The following is a 24,626-nucleotide window of genomic DNA, read 5'->3' on the forward strand; positions in this document are numbered from 1 at the left end:
TCGTAAAGTTCGCCAGAATTATGTCAAAGGTTATTGATTTACTCCAGTCCCTTCAATTTTGTCCACTCCTAAAACTGAAAACCTTATCGCAAAATGAACAATGTTTGGTCATGTGGTGCAGAAGAGAAATGCTTTCTAAGAAATTAATACCAAAAATTAATAACACTAAATAACTATTTACAGAGACGTAATTTATCCATGTCATGTACAAAACTGGTTGGCGTTGAAATATGTTAACGTTTGGTACTAGTGATGTTTAGCCGCCCAGTGTCGGGATGCAGTGACGCTTAGCTGACTGAAGTATGGGAGCGGCCATACTGGGCTGGTTGAAGTCGTTAAGCAGCAATATTGGACCGGTTGGTCGGGAGGCAGCAATGCTGGGTTGATAAAATCGTTAGGCAACATTACTGGACATTACATTATTTGTTAAAGTCGGAGACAGCAATACCGGGCTGGTTGAATTCGAGAGGCGACAATACTGGGTTTGTTAAAGTCGAGAAGTGGCAAAACTGGGTTGGTTTAAGTCGGGAGGCGCCAATACTAAACAGCTTGAAGTCGGAAGGCGACAATACTGGGCCGATTGAAGAAGGGGCGACACTGGGCTGGTTAAGTCTGGCTGATTAGTGGCAGTCGTGTATAATTTAAAAGTTCTTGGCTCACAATGACAAAGCAATGGCATGACAGAGAAAACTGAATGGGGCACAGAAATGCTCGTTTGCGATGTCAGAGACATTTAAGACACTTTCTGACGCGAAATGTCGACAAATCGAACAGCGGTGACGTATATTATTTATTTTATTGATGTTTAAACGCCATACACTCTGATCGAGAGGTTATGAATTATATATGTCACTCGAGACATATATACGGGTTTATTCTGCTATTCTGCATTCTAAAAAATAATCTTAATTTTAACAAAAATTCTGTTGTCTGGGTGATATAAATGCTATATATGTTATATTCAACATAATACCCTCTTGGTCTAACAGAATCCTTATGTTGAATAAACAGAATATTTGTGCTGTATTTAACAGAAAAATATGCTGTATTAAAACAATACATTCAAGCATCAATCAGATATCAGACTTTTGGTTAAATTTAACAGATTATTTTTGGAGAGTGGGATAGGGAATCTGCAGGGTACTCCTGCTTCCATTGTTCTCATGGCCTTGGTGGTATTCCATTAATAATGACATGATCCACGTATGAATGTATGTATGTATGTATATAAGTGAGTGTGCACGTAAGTGTACTTGCTCGGGATGTTACACCGTATGCTTAACAATTTGTGTGTCTTGTGCGAGAGCGAGTCCATGTCGCCAAAGTGCTGCCGCCGTTGAAGTATCATCCCGAAGACACCAGGCATGACACCCCACCCAGTCGCATTATATACTGACACCGGGCAAACCTGCCCGGTTGCCTTGCTCTAACCTCTCAGCGCTGAGTTTTTTTTTATGTCTTTGGTATGACCCGACATGTGGAAAGGTTTACTAGTATATAGGCTACATATATACCTTCCCAAAACCACCGGCCACTTATAATTCGGTTTTCCAACAATGACATGGCCTACAAGTACTGGCCGCCATCTTATATGCCTAAGCCGGAGAGCTGGCTGTGGTCTAATAGTTAAAGGCACTTTTATTTCAGTAGGGTTAAACCCCGGCTTAGAACAGCAAATCTGTACATTCACCCGCTGCCACTACATACATAGGGGTCTTGGTGACAAGAAGCTGTCGAGGTCGCTTGTGTGACGGTTTGCTCAGTCTAGCGGTGTTGAGAGCCACTTACGTACAAGGGGAAGTCACTCTAAGTGCACAGCAAAAAAATTAAGACGTTAAAGCTGTCTCCCTTCGTGTATAGACTTAATTGACTAAGACCATTTGGTGTTTTGTATTTATTTATTTATTTATTATTAGTTATTTATTATTTAGTTATTTTCCTCATCATTATTTAACGCCATACTGACTTCACTTATACGATACAGGTCAGGTTTATGAAGGGACAAAGTCGCAGCCGTTAGCGCAAGAGCTGGACTCGAGCACGCGACTTCAAGGCCTGCATGATAGTCGCAGAGAGCAGCCACTTTAACTATGTGAGATGCATGGTCCATGCCCCAAGTGTGTTCAGAGTGAAAAAAATTCGGTCTGCAACATACGATCGAGTTATAATAGAAAATCACATACACCTGTGCCTTACATCACCTTTAACGGAGAACGCGGTATAACAGGGCAGCGTTCGTCGGAGACATCTATTGATCGTTTGTGAACAGCATGCATCGATCCTTCCAGTAACAGGGCTTAAATTCATTTTTAGGATTCCATGCAACTAATGCATGGAATGCTTGGGGCTTTAGGTTGAATTTAACATATATGACGGAAGTTCTTTAGTCCCTGCACCACAACATGCCATCATGCACCAGTTTATACAATGTATATATATCAAGTAAGTTACAAGCAAAGTACCTAACTCAGTCACTATTCTTGGTTTATATTAATGTGTATATATGTATGACAATAGTATAGGGATTTTCTTATGATCTTCACACTCAGAGTTTTGAATTCCATATACTGTATTTTCTGTCGGCTGAATAAATTAAGGCCTTATCCTTGAACCAATCTCTCGAGCTTCCTGCTCAGGTCCGAAGACAGCACCTTTTATAGGCCGTTTGACAGCTAACGAGCCAGTCATTTGTGGGGTCGAGGAAAGCTACATTTCTTATACGTGTATTTCGCTTTGTTTGAGATCAAATTAAAATTCCCTTTTTTCATTCCCTTATAACCTCCAATAGACTCTGACCTCCGTAACCTTAAAGTCAATGCTACCCATCACAGGGACAAAATTCCACCGTATGCAAGGTATCGCAGTTTGGCAGCCTACAGTCAGGCAAATTACAAATGTCAGATATATGAATTAAAAGTTAAAGTAAAGGAAAGTTAAAAGATGAAGTAAGGTTCATCGTACAGAAAACTGAAAACTATGATTAAAAATAATTTCCTTTAATTTTTTCAGATTTTTTAAGAGTGTTGAAAGGCATTCAAATATTTGAATACTGTGGTGGGCTTTATGAGCCATACTGACAATATCCAGCAACTCTGACGTCACATCAGCATTTTTTCCTGATGTTCAACAGATGGAAGAAATTGTTGGAAACATTATTTCAATAATCTTTTACTTATAGGTAAAAAGAGTTATTCCAACATTCATTATCGTGTTTAGAGTTGGGAAAACTTCAATGTGACGTCAGAGTTCCTAAACACTGGTAGTATGGTCCATATAGCCCACCTTTTAATTCAAATGTTTGAACACCTTTAACTCTTCTCACAAAAATATATATATAAAAAAAATAAATAAAAAAAATAGATGAAAGTATATTTATGCATAGTTTTAAATGATCTATTTAGTGATGCCTTTTCCGATTTTTAGAGGTCTTTACCTTTAAACTACCGACCCATATAACCCTGTATATATGTTTTATTTGAATTAGGGTTTTCAGGGGTCAGGCTAATAGGTAGAGGAAATCGCCGTCTTTTTCTGTATAAGGAGGTCTGTACTCCCGCGAATTATACGCTCCACTCGCTAACTCAGCGAGAGCTGGTCGCGGCATAATTCAAGCCGATGCATTGACCAGTCCTAGTCACACTACTCAAGAATATTATGGTGAGTGGAAACCGAGCAGCGCCCGGGGGGGGGGGGACCCTCCGACCATCCGCAGGTTGCTGCAAAACCTTCCCACGTACGCCCGAAGATGAAGCCATCATGAGCAGGACTTGAACTCAAAGCAACCGCACTGGTGAGAGACGCCTGGGTCATTACGCTGCGCTAACGCGCTAACCAGCTGAGCCACGGAGGTCCCCGAATGAGTCAACAGACGCTGGTCCTACCTACTGGCATGTCGATTTAATGTGTACGTACTAACTACATGTATAGCCTATATATACTCATGCACTCCGGTCTCCAGACATATTTGAACCATATGTTACATCCTTACAATGTTAAATGGCTTACAGCGATAATAGCATGCGTTTTGTGGAAAATAAAGTTTTGGTAGTCACTATATACCCAGTAGCAGTGGACATAATCGGAACATTTTGCTTTACATACCGACGGCTGCGGATTTAATCATATTTTTCCCGCTTTCACTGCTTGTGGGGAGTGAGGAACATTGTAAGCAGGTTACGACACGGGTGTGGCCATTTAAGCTATCTAACATTTGTGCATATCTGTACATCACAAATGGTAAAGATCAAACCCGTAAGTAACTAGCCAAAGGTGGAAGGTATACGCCAGGTACTAAGGTTTCTTCAACCCATGAAACCGACCACTGTTACATAAGTCAAAAATATAAAGTGCCACCAGCTATATCCAGATTAAGACCACTGTGAGCAGACATTAATGGACTTCTGAAAAAAACATCGTCCCAGATTGCTCTGAAGCTGGGTTTGACCGAACAAAATTTGGCGAAGCCTAACGTCAGAGCAATCTCGGACGCAAAAAACACAGCAAATTAACCTAGTGTCACTCCAGCCATTTCGTCCAATGCGCAGATAATTTCCCAAACTGTCTGAATTATAACTGAAATGAAATACTAGTATATATTTGTTACGGTAAGTCTTAATATCTAATTGTTCATCCACAAAATGATGGCACCAGTACACACAGCATTATAGACCTTTAACGCTAAGTAGAATTTGCTTTTCCTATCCTCTGTTGTACTAGGTAAGCCCCTATAAAATGGGTAAATGTTAACATTATAAATGTTCATGAACTATCTAAAAAAGAGTAATAAAAAAAACATCGAAAAATTTTCAAGGAGTCTCAATTTATTATCCCTCTCATACTGCATCCCAGGTTTTACTATTTTCTATGTTGAACTGAAGATTAACCACGAGTTTCTCGCACCACTCTTTACAGTAAGTGTGTGAAAGAACGACCAGGAGCTTAACGCCTGGCCAAACATCCTTTTATGCATTTGTGCACATTTCGCGCCACAACAAATCCATGGTTCAAGGCTATGGAAGTTTTGCCCATTGATAGGTACAGCGTAGACGTGGATTTTACCTGGAATTGATCGTTGCACCCACAGTGGCTGAGTAAATACTCCGTAGAGTTTATTGTTCTGAGTATTGAATATAGGACATAGGGCCGAATCCTCAGCCATTTCTGACTTAAGCCAAAATCTGAAATATTAAAGTTTATTTTTCGGATTTAGTAATTAAAATTTTGTTCACCCCATCAATACTATCTTAGGACAAATGTGTCCAAATTTCAACTATCACTTTTTTGGTTTTGTGGAATCGGCTGTTAAGGCCTGTGTATAGGGATGGGTATCAGTATATGTGTAGTATCTATAGAAGTGGTAGACGAAATAACCGGAGTGAAAATTGGATTATATGTAGAGGCCTGTATTTTGGAGAAGAAATTAAAAAAACACCAAAAAGAAAAATGGGCCTTATGGAGAAACGAGGGGCCAAAAATGTCACGTGGGCATCACATTAAAAACTCGTAAACACAGGCCTATGTGGGTCATCAACATGTACATGTACAATACTCTAACTGTAGGTGAACTGGCTCTGTTCTAACCTGGTGCAAAGTCGTTATATATGTAAATCTACCATGAGTGTACCAAAACTGTGAAAAGCACGTCGAAAGTAGCCCGGCCATGCACGTGTGTGCAGGTCTCAGCTTGTGCTTTCTCCCTACCGGTTACGGCGTGGAAAACTGTGACGTCACAACATGGCTGCTACCACAAGTTGACTGAGGCGAGCCGTAGTATGCATGTCGTTTTCTGTTTCCTCCTGGTGAAATATTTCGAGGACAAATAGCCTGAGGTATCCTCGCGAAGACGAAAGCACTCTCTGGCGTTACCAGACAGCACAAAAACTAGGTAAATCAGTAAAACTTCGTATGACTTTGGTAGAAAAGTTTAGGAAAGCCCGTCGTCCCATCGCTGAACTTGAAGTTCAGCGGAAGCACACATGGGTGTTTGGGTGGGAGATATTTTCCTTTGGCCTTGTTTGGCAGTTATATGTTGTGAGGGCAGCGTGTCGGGTGTCAGTAACGTGCTGCGATGTTGACGGGTATTCCTCATGTATTGTTAATTCTGGCGTTACGTGAATACCTTTTGATGAATAGCTATATTCCATTTCGTATAGCCTACATTGTAAGTGCAGATTTGTAGTATTCATTTACATCTACGAATAGCTGACATCGGTTAGGCTGTGTGCGGAGTGCAGTATGGTGTAGGTTCTGAGCATCACACCATACCTCCCAAGGTAAGTCCCACATAAATAAACAGGCATACTTACCAGTTTACCTATGTAACACAGGAAACCAGTTAATTTGGCCCATACACTTCATCCCAATTTTGAAAGGACACAAGTAGTTGACTGGACTTCCTCTATTACGTACCGGAGTATACAGTTCATCAAGTGTCGCTGTCAGATAAAGGCAAAGTATTGCAGTAAATGAGGTGGAACATGGAATGCTGTTGCCACTGGAACAATTTGTCATATCACTTACCACGTATCCATTGCAGAAATCCTGTTAGGTACAATCATACTATCTGAAATTAAGTGTCACAAGTGTTATGGCTTCGGTTCATAAACTACTTTCATTTTCTTATTGCTTATGCTGAATAATTTTGCAGATCATAGCTGTTTTAACAGGCTTAAATTGAAACTTTCATACTTTAATAAATTGCTCATTTGACATCTTTTACTTACATGTAGTGCTTGTAGATTCTTGGTACCAATACAAACCATACGTACATACAGAAATGCATATCATTGTACTGTGTACAAAGCACATTAGGCTATACAGAGTAACAATTTACCTGCTGCTAAATCATGGACTTGTTTAAAAACTTAAGTCATCGTAAGGTAAAACTAGTTTTACGCCAACGACAAGTGTATTGTTTCTGTGAGACCACAGTAGTGAGAATGAAATTATCCAAGAATCACAGTGGTAGATTAAGATGTGACGTCATCAACATTTGAATAATTTTTGGAACACCTTATTAAATTACTTTTCTAAATCCAAAAATCTATAAATATATGGAATGATACAAAATAAAATAGGTTGTACATGTATTGCAAATATTTGACTAGTTGAAGTTTATATATTGAAATATATGTACATGTAGGTACAAATACCTCTAAATTTGAAAATTCTAAAAATCTAAGTGGATACAAGTTATAAAGGTGTCTTTCTGGCTCAGGTGGTTGGTGATGGTTTTGCCATAAAAGATCAGCCCTTGACCAAAGAGGGCTAGTTTGTTTGGGAGGGGGGGGGAGCGTTTCTACACCTACAAAGCATAAAGCACAATACAATGACCTCTGTCGTGGTACTGCATTCACAGGGCATTCATTAGAAGATGGTCACCTGCAGCTTGCTACCTTTGTCAAAAAACTGAGCAGGTAGCTGCTTACTTTGACCAAAACTGCTATTTTAATTCATTTAATTTATTTAATTTGTATGAAAGCCTTGATTCACACTCAACATGGCCTAGAAAAACATGATTATGAATCATGATGACACTTAAATATAAATTTTTCTCCTAGAGCTTCTGTGTAGAGAGTAACAAGTGAGTATGTTCTGGAGGAATGGGCACAGTCTTTGCCAAGGTTCGTCGCTGGTGGGAACTTGGGTCTGAAGTATGTGCAAGAATGGTGTTTCAGTGTGCAAAAATGGTGATTGACAGAGTGTGCAAATTCAGTGCATAACAGCCTGTATGTCTTTCAGTTCTATACTAATCTCTAAATACTGGTTTGTTGCACACAAATTAATGTAGTTTGGGTAATATTTACAGTTAAATTGTATTTATTAATGGTACCTACATGTATTGTGATGTCCTGCCCTTCTTTAAACTTAAAAACAATTTTATAATTTTAGTTTTATTGAAAACATTTTATTTCGTTGAAAATGTTTTCCTAAGCCATTGTTCTGTATACAACAAACATGTGAGTGTATAAATGGGTGTGTACACAAATTACTTATCAGTGCTTTCAAAGCCTGAAGGGAAAATTGTTGAATGCTGACAATCTAGTTCTGGTGCAACTGAGTGTTAATACAGTCAGCCTCATTCCCATACTTCCCTGTGTGTGATACATACACATTTGAATTGGAAACAAGTCTGGGGCAGTACTGCATCGTATGAACATGTACAGTATACTGCTAAATATAAGCTGGTTACTGCCATATAAGCTGGGAGCACCAAATCTGTCAGTGACAAAATACAACCCTGAAAGTCAGCTTGGAATTTACACATTACAGTATTTACAGCCAGGGTTGTTGAACCAGTTTCACACAGAATCATTCATGCGGATAGTCCGTCTTGTGATAGCTCTGTAAAATATGTAACCTTAGCATTGTAACATGTTTTACTGCATGACGAAAATGCCTGAACGAGTTAGTATTATGAACTGCTGATAGATGCAGCGTGACACTGTTGTTCTCTGATGGAAAATAGGGGCTGTGTACTCCATTACATTGAATTCCCTACCAGGTTGTGGATGGCTATGAAATGACACCAAAGGACTGTTCACTGAATTGTCATGGATAATTTGCCAGAATTTCAATCGGGAACTTCTCAAAGAGGCAACCTTTAATAAATGAGGTCACACAAGTTCAAGTCAGGCATCTGCTTAACGCTGACAAAAAGTCACATCCCAAAATTTTATAAACCTTAAAACCAGCTCTATTTTCATACATTATGATATTTGTGTACGTGTAAATTTCTCAATCAAAATAATGATTATAAATAATAAAGTGTGAGGTGAAACTTCAAAGTTTTTAAGTTGCTGTTTCATGTATCCTTTGGCAATATGCTGGGAATAAATAGGTTTCTGATTTGTTTGCAAAATGTAGATCTATATCTGTTCTTCATACAACAGATTAGGGGTTACTCTGAGTATGTAGTAGTTGAAAGGACATGTAGGTCATCATTGTAGAAATGAGCTGCATGCTACAACATGATGTTGCCCCTACTATCATCAGGTACAAGCTGTTCAAATTATGGCTAAAAGAAATACAAGAAAGACTCTTACCATGTAGGTGGCATCTGTAGTTGAGGGGGTAGCAAATCAACGCTGCGCAATGACGCAGGAAGGGTCTCACCAATGTGGTCACTGTGAGTTCAAGTCCAGCTCTTGGTTTCTTCCTCTCTGGCCGTACTTGGGAAGGTCTGCCAGTAACCTGTGGATGCCCATCGTGGGCTTGCCCAGGCTCTGGCCAGTTTTCTCCCACCATAATGTTGGTCGCCATCATATAGGTCAAATATTCTTGAAAACGGCGCAAAACACCAATCAAATAAATAAATAAAAACTGTGTTACATCAGGCGTACCCTAATGCTGGCTGCCGTCGCATAAGTGAAATATTTTGAGACACAAATCAGATAAATAAATCAAATTAATAAATATGAGGCCTACCTGTAGTTGGATAGTAATTCATCTACACTACTAGCCAACTGTAGGCAATGAAATATTGATTATTTGAGGTTTCATTTCTGTGACACATCTTTCATTATCAATTTTTTGGATCCATTATTATTTAGTATTTACATATCACTAAATCAGTGATTATTTTTGTTAGTTCAGAATATCAAGTAATTATGCATCGGGAAGTTGTTGAAGCTAGTCCTCACAGCCTGTTCCCTGGTAGTGCGTGTATGAAGTCGTGACCAGCCACATGACCTGTTTATATCACTGCAAACTGGTTTGGCAATTTCAATGTTGAATCTTCTGACACTTGTTTTTTTGATTTCTTTTTACTCGCTCTTACGTCCTTTGTTTTTGTTATAATGAAGGTTAATGGATGAACATATATGGAGACATGGGTGTGTACTGACAGATATGGACATTTTGTGTAGCCAGACATTTTAACTAGAAGCTTCAGCTCATAAGGGAGTGATTTGTGAACTGTACAGTTTAGCTGTAGTACAGTTGTAGTATAACAGTTGTTGTTGTATAGTAACATATCTGACAGAATCACTATGGCAGACTGCCTAGTACTTGGACCAGCTTTGGTATCCATGAACAGTACATGTAACAAGGAAAATGTAAGTTTGTATTCCAGTTTTGTTTAATAAGCTTTATGATACAAATATCTATTCTTGTACTATAATGTTTCACGAAATCGCTGTTAAGGCAGGTTCGTGTATATACATGTAATGAAACCTTCTCTGGTGTCAAAAGTTTGAAAAACAATTTGATTAACATTGTGTGTTTAAGGGTACGGCAGCTGCATACTTGTACAAAATATTCCAAAGCCAGGAAAAATAGCCATTTTATTTCTAGAAACTTTGATTTGTATAGTTGTACTGTACATTTGTGTGGTGTGATACCAGTTTTACACTATTCACCTGTCATTATGACAGAAATAGTATGTATCGTCAATTACCTGGCAAAAGGAGGTTTTCTTTTAGATATGCCCCACCCATAAACTTGTTAACCATTGCGTAAGTGATATATTCTTGCGTTTATGTATGTCTAGAGGCATTTCAGGTTTAATGCCCAGTATAGACACAGTTTCATAGCACCATTCAGATACTTGGCAAGGTGAATAGAATAATAAACTGTGTGCTGAAGAAGACAAAGAAAAACTCAGCTGTGCTTTTACTGTCATTCACGGAACTAAATTTGTCTTAACAAGTCTGTTAACCAGGAAATATGCATCCTGACTTGTTTATACTTTCTGTTTCATTTTCACAGTTGTTTTGTAATATTAACCTATGTTACATGCTTGTGAGAAAGTCATGTACATGTATGTGAAATGCACTCATGTATGTACACTGTGTTTGAGGTTCACAAATTGTCGTCGATAATGATTCGGCATGATCTTGAATAACATTTTGATGTTAACATAACATAATTATATGTATATATAGTCTACAGTACCTTGGCATACTGATACATACTTGGTAATAGTACATCAGAACCTCTACTGTGATGACACTATATGAATAGCCTTTTTTGCCTTTAAAATATTGAATTATTCGTGTAGTTATTAATATCTGCATGTAAGGTTTATAACTATCTAAATGAATAGATTTAATCCATTCCACAACATATTTTAAATATCTCGGCAGTTGTATACGGCTGCGATTTTACCTTAGAAAATTCTGAAGGGGAGACATTTGTGAGAAGCTTTAGAAAATAATATGGTTACGCTAGAATTCCTTTTCCACAGTGACATTTAAGGCCTGGCCGGGATTTAAACTCCTCTGTAAGCCTAAACTTTTGATTAACTTTTGTGATTCAGATTACAGCTACCCTAGATTGAGAATTGTGACATAATGTGATGTTAAACTTTTGTTCACTAAAGGTAAAAAATATGGCACTAAGTAGATCTGAGATCTCTTTTATTCTTCGCAGCTTAGCTTTCAGAAATACATGTGGAAGCTATAAGCTTGAAACATAGTCAATCAACCTCACGGCTAGGCACTAAAGTCTTTGTTATAGATGTGTCATATATTTTGTACATATTTTTTTTTTAAGATTTAATAACTAACTTTTGTTTTTAAATTGTACCACAACAGGGTGTGGAGACAACAGAAGAGCCAAGAGAGACTGACAATAGAGAGGGAGATAATTCTGAGAGTGACCAGTACGATTTTGCTCCTGAGCATCCAACCGTAGACTCACAAGGATTTGAACCTCGGGAATTTTATACTGATCCACAGACCTCGGGACCTAGAGAACACCACACAGAACAGCAGACTGAAACTTTTATTGAACAGCAGAGTTCTGAACCTGACCATGCTGAACCTGTGCTAACTAACAGTGAAGACATTTTTGAACCAAGAGAGGAGATTTTTGAACCGCTAGTGCATAATACTGAAGAACAGCTTTTCCATTGTGAACAACAAAGTATTGCCTTTGAACGACAGAGAGATCAGCAGCAGCCTCAGGAGGAAGAGGGCCCGAAGAACACAGAGCAGTTCCACACTCCTCCTAAAGAACAGAAAGGCGAACGAAGAACAACTGAAATAATGGAAGGTGAGATGGCTGTTCAAACTCAGTCCCCGATTCCCACTATGGAAGAGCTGAAAATCTCAGAGCCAATGGAGGATCAAGGACAGATGACTATGCCCAGGGTACCAGAGTTGTCTGGACAAGGGGAGACAACTCAGAGCCTGGAAGATTTAAGCAGTGGAGGGTCAGAAGGAATAAATGGCAGTGAGGCTGGCAATGGCATCAGCGACAATGACCAGTCTACACCTTCATCGACAGGAAATCCGGGAGGTGGTACAACAGCAGAGATCACACCAACAACAACGGCAGCCAAGGACTCATCCAGCAAATCATTAGGAGGAAAGAGCAAACGTAAGGAGGATAAGGCAATAGGTAGGGCTGTCTTTCGGCAAGTACAAAATTTGGACCCTTCAGTCCTTTCGTTGAAGAAGTTGGAATTTTGACTTTTAATCCCAAGTACCACAGGACTTCAGCCATTTTTCTTCCTAATATATTTTAGAAAACGATAACAATCAAAAAATTAATAGCATAAAAATGAAATGTCAAAAGTTCAAATATCACTACAAGATTTGGCTCAAGCCCTGGCGATGATATTGTTCCAGATACCTGTGGTGACTGCACTTTCTCTTTCATTGTTTCCAAAATTGCAAATTACTGTTCCCATAATTGTATGATTTGGTTACCACTTTCGAACTCCAACCTATTTTGGCTTACGCACCCAAAAAGTTTGTAGAGATAGCAGTGTGATATTTGGTGTTGTGTTACTTGTTGTGCTTTTCCTGTTCTCTGAATCTCGCTCATCTACTGTTCATTGGGGTTGATTTCATTTTGATACCCAGTTGTTCACCTCACCGTTGATTTCTGACCTGTTCACCTCGCTGTTCATTTTTGACCTGTTGTTCACCTCACAGTTCAAACCTCACCTGTTTTTCATGTCACCATTGAGCTGTCAATATCAAGATTTAACTTTTTACAATTTCTGGGCAGCAGTTATGGACGCTGTATTGAAATGCTTGTCTTTCAGTCACTGGGACACTCGTGCCATGGGTTCAATCCAAGGCTTGCTGAAGCGGTTTTCAGGACGCCCCGCTCTATTGTTCTCAAGGTGTTGATGGCAATAAGTGTTTGAACAGTTTTGTAGGGCCCATTAGGTGATCTTTTTGTGGGTGTCATATGTGATAAAGTTTTGTCATTGACTTGACAAAGGCCAATGACTTTCATACTTTGGACACACTCGTTTCCAGAGTTAGATGAAACTGACAGCAAAATACTGCTCAGTTTGTCAATTAATTTCTTTAAGCATTTTAAATATTTTTTTGTAATTTCATATAGTTTTTAACAGATTTCTTTTAACAGATTGTATTACCACAATACTTCACTGAATATCTGATGAGAGGCTAAAATGTTGTTGGACTCTTGCTATGAAAGGATCTCACCAAAATCAGATCCTGCGACCATTTTGGTAATAGGATCTAAGCCTCTGTTATCTGAGGAACAATGGGAGCATTACGAAATATTTAACCATTCAGCGAAACTGCATTATAACAGTTTGAAAGCACAGGGAAGAACCTAGGCTATTTTTATAATCAGATAACTCCCTTTTTACTTCCCTAAAAACTGTAAACTTTGCAATTATTTCATGACACTCAAGTTTAATAAAAACAAAGCAAAAGCTGCGCCTATATCTCTTCTTTACCTTCATTTTGGCTCAAAAATGTTACCAAAAAGCGGCATTACAAGCATCCCTACACACAAAAAAGCCCTGAATTTATCCTTGGAACACCAAAACAGCACAGGGATGTGAAACAAAAACAACAAATGCAACTGATCAGTAGATGCGTGAACACCTACCTATAGTTTGTCTTTGAGAGTTAAGCAGACTATAAATTAATGATGTCTCTCTCATGGATTATATGTATTGACTTCATCAATCTAGGTATCTATTTCTCATTCCATGTCTTTTCACTGTCTCAATTAGGCATTGTCAGGTTGCTCTTTATTTGCGGGATGGTTTATTGCAGAGCATATATTAAAAGCTCTAAACAGCCTAGATACAACAGAGGAGAAGCTGGCAGCCTTGTGTAAGAAGTATGCAGACTTACATGAAGAACACAGGTTACAACAGTCCACCTTCAAACAGACACAGAAAAAACTACAAGTGGTAAGTACTGACCTGCTTATTGCATAACAAAACTATTATGACAAGTATTATTGTCACAGAGATACTTATCATGCAGTTTCGTTCATGTTGGAAAGTTTTTTATTGCTAGAAGCATCGACGTATGTGAATCAGTGGTTGCAGTGGGCGAAAGAGTTACTGGCTTCTGTTTTCCTCCAAGATACCTACTGTCATTGTCAACATTGCAGACACCTGGGCATTTGTTGTTTTTCTTGAGTCTTCAGGCTTTACTTGCATAAAGACTCCATTGAAAATACTGTCTAAATAACTTGAGTTTAAATGACTTGAGATTTTGAGTCCAAATAACTAAAATAAATTCCCATTGACAGAAATCCAAAACTGTGCATTTTTGAAAGTTCAGCATACTGTGCTGATTATTCTGTTGTCTAACCCACTGTAATGCCCAGATACTATCAGGCATAGTTTTCAGAGTGTTGTCCATTGTTGTTCATTTTCCTTCCAATGTCACTTCCTAGTCAGCTGGCCACCATTGTAGGCAAGTGAAGGGATCAAATGTGCACTGTCTCAAATAAATGGTAAATTCTTAAGTACGGTGTTTTAATAGTACTATTAAATCGCATAAATTAAAAAAATTACTTGTGTGACTGTAATGCAAACAAAACCACCAGCAAGATATCAGGCTTGGTACATGGAAGCAATATCTCACAAAAAAAACATCAGTGTTGTTCAGTACAGGGCCCAGTTTCATAAAAATGTTGTAAAAGATGGTAAAGAGATGTTAGAAGAGGAAGTTGTAACTTCCTCGCTTGGCTTTCAGCATGAAGGGGATAGTGCAATGACTAGTTGACCCGTATCAGTATAATGGCTTGGGCGGGGCAGTTTACTTACCTTCAGTAAGTCGTCTCAGTGAAGCAGCACTAGATGAAAGAGCGGTGGAAATCCGTCCTGCAACAAGGAGGTACATTACATACAACCCCAAGGATTCCTTCGTCATCATATGACTGAAAAATTGTTGAGCACGAGGTTAAACCCCAAGCACTCGCTCACTCATGGCATGGTAATAGTGACAATGGCATGGTAATAGTGACGTAGAAAATATTGTATGTTGTACTATAAAAAATGTGATACGTGTACTGTAATTCTTCAACCTTTTCACATGTTTACAAGGTGTTTTTCTGATTTCTCTGAAGGCATTATTCTGTGTTGACTGATAAAATTATACTTTTTGTGAAGCCCTGAAACTGGCCAATCCAACAATTAAAGTTTTGTCGCCAAAATCAAATTAAAAATGTGAATAAATTGCACTGAAACTTGTTCTTTTATATGCGAAAAGGTTGAAGAATAAGGATATATGCTGTCTCTGCTTGTTAGATGCAGTCGTGTACAATTTGAGATTTTGTGCTGTTTGTTTCAGACAACTCGAGAAAAGGACCAGCTTCAGTCAGAACATAACAAGGCAGTCATGGCCAAGGGCAAGCTTGAGAGTCTGTGTAGAGAACTGCAGAAACATAACAAACTGATCAAAGTAAGGACAGGAAAGAGTTGTCATTCTGCTGTTGGAGACATTGTACATTTTAGCAGAATGTGCTTGACTGTTCAGATGTACTACTTATAAGGTTCTTGATATCTTGGAAATAGACAGTAATTTAAATGCAGTATCTACATGTACATGTAGAGTAAATTATGGTACAGGAAGTCTTTGTTTGTCTGTATGTCTTGGTAAATGTGATATTGCTGAAATTAATAACTTAAAGGAGAGGAAAATGTAAATATCAAACAAATACCAATGAAAAGAGTATGCATTTCCTTACAGGTGCATGCCATAAAAAAATTACTAACTTGTACCTCAAGTTGATAAATTATAAATAAAGTCAGCGCCAAAAGCCGTTCCATTTCGCCTAAGAACTAGTCCTGAAGTCATCTGTGTTAGGAGGAGAATTGCCGTTGGAAACTGCCGAAGTGCAGTTCGTACATTTCCGGTAGAACTCTTCTTCCCAGAAGGTAGCGAACTGTACATTTTGTTTTCCGCTTGACGATTGGGAAACTGGAATATTGAGCATAGTATCCAAGTTTACACGAACAAGCCGGCAGTTTTATCGACTCTCATTGGCTAAGAGGCAACACGCCCCCAGTATAAATTACAGGGTGTTAAAGATGGAGGACGTGATGGACTCGGCCATTCATGCCAGCTTTTATGCCTTTGTTTTATGTGTATGGTGAGGAAAAATAAAAAATTATGCAGCAGGCACCATCAGAGAGAAAAAAATGTGCTCTTTTCAGCCTATAGTGTCATTTTTTAAAGTTTTCTTCTCCTTTAATTGTAGTTCTTTCGTCCATAATCAAGTACAGCATAAAACACCAGCCAAATAAATAAATAAATTCTGCCATAATCTTGTCAACAGTCATGAAAGTGAAATATTCTTTATTACAAGAAATAGTTAGATAAGTGAGTGATATTGTAATTTTCAGATAATCTATGAAAGAAAAGAATTAACCTACACCAACTTTTATGAAAGCAGTCCCTTTAATTAGCAATATGTGTCATTCCAGATTGATTAGTGTGTTGTTTAGGTGAAAGTTGAATAAGTAATTCATGCAGGTACTCAGGTTTCCTCCACCCATGAAAGTGATCATTATTGTATAGGTGAAAAATTGCTGAATGTGGCATAAAGCAACAAGCACATAAAATAAATAAATATTCAAAGTTTACTTTGGAATATATATGAGGGATAGATTTAGAACTGAACAGTGTTATTGGAAAGGCCACCAGTGAATACAATATATTTTTGAAAAATTTGCAAAAAAACAAAAACCAGTTGGAAAGTGGGAAAAGATTCTATTGACCTCCTGATTTCATTTTTTCCCTTTAAGGTCACAGTTAGAAATGCTTGGATCTAAGTCTGATCTGTTTTTTTTTTTTTTTCTGAACAGGAAGAAAGCCTAGCCAGAGCTCGAGAAGAAGAGGAGAGAAGAAAAGAGGTGTCTGCCAAATTTCAGGTACAAGATAGAACTCTAAAATACTGTGTAAATGTATGCATAAAAATCCTATTATCAAATATAGAATATGGGTTTAACACTTTAAGGATATAAAGAGTATCTTTTTCCTTTTTGAGAGGGTTTAATATTTTATTGGGTTTAAAATAAAATTCAGTCTGCGAGAACAATTCATAAAAAGTATTTCATTTGTCTCCTCAGAGCACAATAGCTGAAATTCAAACCCAGATGCAGGAAAACCATGAACGGAACATAAAACTCAAAGAAGAAAATATAGAATTGGGTCATAAGCTCAAAAGTCTTGTGGAACAGTACGAGGCTCGAGAAGAGGTAAGTGACTTGGGGTAGAATTTCTTTTTCTGGCTTTGAGGCTGTTCACACCATTCACAGGACTTCCCATTGGACCATGAAATCCTCCAAAGTAGTCAAAGTGAATTGTATTGACCTTAAAATGCCATAGAAAACAGTTTATTTTGGGTTGATTACTTCAAAGTACTCGATATTTCACTGTTAAATGTCATATTCTATCGTCATTATGGACAGATAAGTAAGCCACAAAAAGAAAATCCATTCAACTCCATGTTCAGGTTTGTGCTTTATGAACAGCAGAAATAGGATATAAAGCTCCTGAAAGGTTAGGGAAAACCTGTTCTTTCACAAGTGGGTATCATGGATTGTGATATAAATTTAGTTTCTGTATAATGAACTGTGGCTTTATGTCACTGTTTCTCCTGGAAAGCTGTTTGGTACAAAAATTGTGAAAATCCATACAACTTTCCTTCATTTATTGTGCTTTTGTTTAGGAACCAATCTGCCCACCATGTATTGGTGATGCACCTTGTAAGACGTCGGCTAGCCTGTGATATTTACATGTATTACCCTGTTTCTTCTAATTTTTGGGACACCTGCTCTGCTCACTTTAGCCAAAATATATGAAATTGTAGCATGAATATAGTTTCTTTTTCCTCACATGGTTAGACCATCTAATGAAGAACATAGTCATATCTTTACTTTCCCAAAAGGCAGGTAAAGAAATGTAATATTCTGCTATTGACACTACTAATATCTGTCCCAAATTTGAGAAGAATTAAGGGTTATATACATGTATGGGAACATACGTACGTTTAGTGTGATGCTGGAAGTTAACTGTAAACCAACCCAACATGATATCAATGTTTTCATTGAATAATTAAATAGCCAAGTTTGAGAATACGAAGACTCTACAATATCTTAAGCTTTTCATCTGAAATTTATGAAAGTGTGTACAGATGTGTGCAACTTTGTCAAAAAATTGGGGAACACATTTGTGACCTTGTTATATTGTAGCAGATGTTGTAAAAGAAACAGGGATGGGTGTGTTTTACTAATCAAGTCTGTGCAATTCCCATTTAGTACTTAAATGTCAAAAATCCAGTTCTGCTTGGGCACTTAAGCATATTGTATTTGTTTTTGCAGCATATTGAAAAGCTGATGAAACACAAAGATCTGGAGAACCAGCTACATGAAGCCAAAATGCAACAAGCTCAGTGTTTGTTAGCAAAGGAACAAGAACAGAATCGCAAAGAAAGAGAAATGGTTAGTGCCATTTGTGATAATTAGGATAAAAAAGAGAAATGGTTAGTGCCATTTGTGATAATTAGGATAAAAAAGAGAAATGGTTAGTGCCATTTGTGATAATTAGGATAAAAAAAGAGAAATGGTTTGTGCCATTTGTGATAATTAGGATAAAAAAAGAGAAATGGTTAGTGCCATTTGTGATAATTAGGATAGAAAAGAGAATTGGTAAATGTGCCAATAAAAAAAATAGAAACAGTAGAGAAGGTGTTTCTTGGTGTCAGTAATTCTAAGGAAGAGAAATGGTTTGCTGGTGACATTTCTGTCAATTCCTGCTTAATAGTGATAGGAAAACCCCTTAACCTTAAATGAGAACCCTCAAATTAGTGTTGGCCAGGAAGTTGGCCTAGATTTCCTCCACTCACATTTGATCGCAGAAATAAGGGATGGATGACAGTTTAGTGGTTGTGGTTGTGGTGTTAGGGGGTGGTTTGCACCGTCTGACTTACGTTGAAGACCATAAATTTGTCTTCTATTAGTATGGTGATATATGAGAAAGTTTGTCATTCACTTACCAGAGAGACAAAGGCGGGTGATTTTTATCGGAAAGTTTTTCTTTCCAGCCATTAAACATCAGCCATTCTATATGTGAAGAATTAATGAGTACAACAGTGAACGACAATCATATTTATATCTGTTTCCAGTTTAATCATTGTTTCATCTCTTGGTGGTGGTTCTGGTGTTTTATTCCAGGTGCTACTGACTATGACAGAGACAAAGAAGAAATCGGACCTCCATGAAGCTCAGGAGAAACAGCTCCGCTCTCAGGTGAGAACCTCCAGTGGCCTCTTAGAATAGCCGATTTGTTGTGATCAGTGGATTTATTGTGAACAACGTTACATAAGGCTAATCATGGAAGTTGCCATGTTCTGCTGGTGTTTTTACCCACCTGTCTGCTCTACCAGGACGGTCACTTGATATATTTATTTATTTATATGATTGGTGTTTTGCGTCGTAATCAAGAATATTTCACTCATACGCCAGCGGCATGGTGGAAGGAAACTGGTCGAAACCCACGATCATCTGCAGGTTGCAGACAGACCTTCCTACAAATGGCCCAAGTGAAGACTGCATGAGCTGAACTTGAACTCACAGCAACCGCGTTGATGAGAAGCTCCCGGGTCATTGTGCAGCATTGGTGTGCTAACTACCTCAGCCACGGAGGCCCCTCATGTGGTATAAGATGGTCTGTTGTGTTCATCCTGCTATGCAGATAGGCCCAGCTCCCGGGTCATTGTGCAGCATTGGTGTGCTAACCACCTCGGCCACGGAGGCCCCTCATGTGGTATAAGATCGTCTGTTGTGTTCATCCTGCTATGCAGATAGGCCCAGCTCCCGGGTCATTGTGCAGCATTGGTGTGCTAACCACCTCAGCCACGGAGGCCCCTCATGTGGTATAAGATCGTCTGTTGTGTTCATCCTGCTATGCAGATAGGCCCAGCTCCTGGGTCATTGTGCAGCATTGGTGTGCTGACCACCTCAGCCACGGAGGCCCCTCATGTGGTATAAGATCATCTGTTGTGTTCATCCTGCTACGCAGATAGGCCCAGCTCCCGGGTCATTGTGCAGCATTGGTGTGCTAACCACCTCAGCCACGGAGGCCCCTCATGTGGTATAAGATTGTCTGTTGTGTTCATCCTGCTAGGCAGATAGGCCCAGCTCCTGGGTCATTGTGCAGCATTGGTGTGCTGACCACCTCAGCCACGGAGGCCCCTCATGTGGTGTAAGATCGTCTGTTGTGTTCATTCTGCTATGCAGATAGGCCCAGCTCCCGGGTCATTGTGCAGCATTGGTGTGCTAACCACCTCGGCCACGGAGGCCCCTCATGTGGTATAAGATCGTCTGTTGTGTTCATCCTGCTATGCAGATAGGCCCAGCTCCCGGGTCATTGTGCAGCATTGGTGTGCTAACCACCTCAGCCACGGAGGCCCCTCATGTGGTATAAGATCGTCTGTTGTGTTCATCCTGCTATGCAGATAGGCCCAGCTCCCGGGTCATTGTGCAGCATTGGTGTGCTAACCACCTCAGCCACGGAGGCCCCTCATGTGGTATAAGATTGTCTGTTGTGTTCATTCTGCTATGCAGATAGGCCCAGGTTGAATCTAAGGATTATTGCAGGTTCCTTAGACTATTAAATACACATAGTAAAGCTTTGGATTTTTGATGTGGATGCATCAATAAAGTCTCCCAAAGGAAGATTGAAAAAGCATAACTTTTCATTTTTGGGAATGTACATGTACCACAAGCAAGATATTGCAGATCAAAGTATTAAAGCAAAATTTGTAATTTGTGTTTTGTTATTTCTACGAGTTATATTGTGCCAAGCACATTCAGAAAAAAAAAATATCTGGCTGTTTTGGTCTGTTTCCACAGATTTTTCGAAATAACTCCAGTTGTATTATTGATTTTAATTTCTTTTTTTTATTGTTTGGTTTTTTGTTTATTGTTTTTTTTTAAGTCAGGAGGTTTGTTAGGTACTGGTCAATAGTTGGTGGTTTGCTTTCTGTGGTATGGGTTTCCTTGGTCAATAGGCATGAACCTGGTCCCAGTTTCACAAAGCAGAGTTCAACACTTTTTTTATCATACATTTATCATACGATATTTTGTATGTCACTATTACAGCGCCATTTTCCTATATGTACAATCATCCTACATATACGACATCTGGCCTGCATGAATAAATCTTGTGTTGGTGAATAAATGGCACATTAGATACATGTACAGTGCCAGGCCAAAAACCTGAAAAAGGCTTTTTTTCACATGGCACAGCACAAGAACTTACCACTGTGTGGTCAGTTGTTTTACTGTGTTATATTTCAGTTTTACAGAAAACATTTTAAATATGACAGGATGAGAAAATGTAGGTGTTTCATTCTGCCTTTCACTAATGTTGTACATACTACTTTGCTTATTTGCAGCTTGCCATGTATACAGAAAAATATGATGATTTTCAGTCGACTCTCAACAAGAGCAATGAAGTCTTAGGAAAGTTTAAAACTGAGATGGATAAGGTAAACCCAACATTTGTGCCTGGCTGATATCTAGCTTAGAAAGATCTTAGACTGTTTACAGTGTGGGATGCTCATGTGGTTGAAACCTCTTAGAGACATGGTACATACAGGCTTTTCACTACATTTGATCTTTCAGAGCACCAATACCTGAATTTTGTTGAAAGATTTATAAGATCTTGAAAGTCCTTGAAGAAGAAACTTTTTTTTTCTTTTAGGGGAAGTGGAAGGGCAAGGGGAGATAAATCCTTAAAAGTGCTTCATTTTATGTTAGTGTTGCCTAAGGCAGTCACCTCACTCTCTTTTCTTGGTGGACAACTTTTTTCTTGGGAAAGGTAGTAAATATCCTTAATTGCCCAATGTTGTAACCTGAAATGAAATAAATGTTTGACGTGTTGTGTTACAGATGACAAAGAGGATCAAGAAACTGGAGAAGGAGACAGCTATGTGGCGAGGAAAATGGGAGGCCAGTAACAAGGCTCTGTTAGAAATGGCAGAGGAGGTGAGATATCCTGTCACAAGTATTAGAATTATACCAGAGATTTTTGCCAAATTCAATCAGTGCAAATCAGGTAAAATTTTAGCTGCTGTTTTATAATGGCGGAAATAATTACCTTTAAATAAAGTATCAGCCTTGTTGGTGCAGGTGGTATGGCTCAAAACAGGTAAGAAAGTGTCTAAAATTTCTAAAGCATTTCGCATTGAAGATTTTTCAGCTTTAGACATTATCAAACACTATATCATTTTAACACACTATAAGATGTGGATCAAAACTTTTAAGCGACATATTCGTGAATACCCGTGGAAATAGCTATGACGGAGGAATATGCCCCATCAAGGTGATTTCTGTAATTAAGTTTCGTGCTCAACTCCAGCTGTTTCTGGTTAGGCTGTGGCTTTAAGCCTGGGGGTGGGTGGGAGGGGGGTGGGAGGTGTGTTGTCAGTTGATATTAAGCTGGCCATGCATAGACCTGGTCAACAGTGTATAAGTCAAATATTCTTCAGGACAGCATTCAGCTCCAATGAAATACTTTTAAATAAATACATCTCGTGATTTGTGGAAATCAAAATGAAAGGAAATAATTCAAGGCAGCCCAGTCTCTTGAAGCTTTCCCAGAAATAAGATGCATGTAATCCACTTTGAATAGAAACATATTGACTGGTTTATTGTGTTTGCTTGAGAGACAAAATTGAATTGGTAGAATGATAGTTGTAATTATAAGATGTTATACGGAATTCTATTGGTGATTTGTTATGTGGTGCTTGCTACCTGTTGTTTCGAGTAAAAACTTTCAACCAAAAGCAAGAAAAGTCTTAATCATCAAAACTAGCTTGAAGTTAAATGTATGTTAATAGTGATTGCTGTGTTTGTTGATTGTTTTATAGAAACAAAAACACGATAAAGAGAAGACTGTGTTTAGGGCAAAGATTGACAAGCTGGAATCGCTGTGTCGAGCTCTTCAAGACGAGAGACGAGGGAAGGTTACAGAAGGAGTACCAGGTAAGGAGATGATAACAGAACATGCACCCAGCCCCCACCCCCACCCTCAGTGATATCACATTAATAAATGGTATTCAACTTTTGCGGAAATCTGTTAAGGGCCACATAAATTTGCTAGTAACAGATTATGGAAAGCTGTTTTTAGCAGTTATGACCTGATGTGGGAAGGTAAATCATCTGTCATTTGTATAAGTCTAATAAAATGTACCTGATCACTTTTGAAGTAACAGTGTTTTTATAGATAAGCATGAAAGTCAATAAAAACCAGGATGTCCAAGCAAATCATGTGGAATCCTGTAATAGGCTTCCAGCAAGGTATTATCCTTACTCGCAAAATCCTGTTGCTCTCGCAAAATTCTGTGTTTCTCACAAGATTTCTGTGCAAGTTAATACTGCTTATTCTTCTGAATTTGTTTTTGACACTGAAGCCGCTAAGACAGGACTTTTCACCCTCTTTCTAACAAGAAGTATATCTATTCATTATTACATGGATTGATCTCTTGGTATAAGTTACTGTTTTTATAAGAAACATTGAAAAATTAGAATGATGTGAATATATTGCACCTATATGTTCACTCCTGGTTATTTTTTGTGGTGAAATAATCTGCTGTACATATGCCAGTCCTGGGTCTAAATATGTTCGTGTCTAATTCTTTGCATTGAAATATTCTGTCTTACAGAAGTTAAACTTGAGCCTTCAGTGACTGAGAAAGAGAAGACGTTTGATCCGACTAAGACACCCCGAACACACCAGACGCCCCGTCTCGTACCAGTCCCGAGACTGTACAGGGTGCTGCAGGTGGGCAGGGAAATGGACAGGCAGAGTCAGGAGAAGTAGGAGAGGCCAATACAGCCCCTGATCAGCATGGCAGTGCTCAAGTCAGCCAGTCAACAGATCAAGAACAAGCAGTAATTCCTCCTCCAGCCACAGAAGAACCTCAACAACAAGTATTAGCTAACCAATCAGATGTTAGTGGTGCTGCTCAGTTGAGCCAATCAGATTCAGGCTTGAGTCCATCAACCAGCCAGTCAAATGATACTGCTGCTGCCCCAGCAAACCAATCAGATCCGCCAGCTACTGATCCAATAGGAGATCAGCCTAATTAACTACAGTGGTACCTTTGCATGCGAGTGTGGATTCCTTAATTTAAATTGCATCTTTACATTTTTGTTGTCCTTTTCATTATTTGTTCCCTTTCTTGTTTTTTTTTTTTTTTGTTTTTTTTTTTTCTTTCTAACATTGATCTAGAAGTTCTGTATCAGAGCTATTTTGATGAGCTGTGCTGTATTGTATGGCAGAAGCTTTCCTGGAATTTGTGATATGGTATCAGTGGTGCTTTTTGCAGAATTATATTATGTCTTGTTAGTTTAAAATAAGCTAGAGTTTCTGATACACATC

The 24,626-nt window shown here is 38.6% G+C and overlaps 1 protein-coding gene across 6 annotated transcripts; it reads left to right on the forward strand.

Annotated features, from left to right (window-relative positions):
• The first annotated feature begins 5,750 nt into the window (after nt 1–5,750).
• LOC135468041 (alpha-taxilin-like) lies at nt 5,751–24,436 on the forward strand. Of its 6 annotated transcripts, none has more exons than XM_064746065.1 (13): nt 5,751–5,884; nt 7,560–7,688; nt 11,535–12,342; nt 13,992–14,131; nt 15,525–15,635; nt 17,042–17,107; nt 17,306–17,434; nt 18,560–18,679; nt 19,412–19,486; nt 21,637–21,729; nt 22,133–22,228; nt 23,113–23,227; nt 23,908–24,436. In XM_064746065.1, exons 2-13 carry the CDS (start codon nt 7,602–7,604, stop codon nt 24,063–24,065), a joined length of 1,998 nt encoding a protein of 665 aa, XP_064602135.1. In that variant the 5' UTR covers nt 5,751–5,884; nt 7,560–7,601; the 3' UTR covers nt 24,066–24,436. The 6 variants fall into 6 exon arrangements, with proteins under 6 accessions (XP_064602135.1, XP_064602169.1, XP_064602125.1 ...); XM_064746099.1 differs by having other exon boundaries at nt 5,752–5,884; nt 7,560–7,652; XM_064746055.1 differs by lacking the exon at nt 5,751–5,884 and adding an exon at nt 6,055–6,272.
• Nucleotides 24,437–24,626: the final 190 nt, after the last annotated feature.

The sequence above is a fragment of the Liolophura sinensis genome, chromosome 1, assembly GCF_032854445.1.
Source record: "Liolophura sinensis isolate JHLJ2023 chromosome 1, CUHK_Ljap_v2, whole genome shotgun sequence".
In the NCBI taxonomy this organism is placed as follows: Eukaryota; Metazoa; Mollusca; class Polyplacophora; order Chitonida; family Chitonidae; genus Liolophura; species Liolophura sinensis.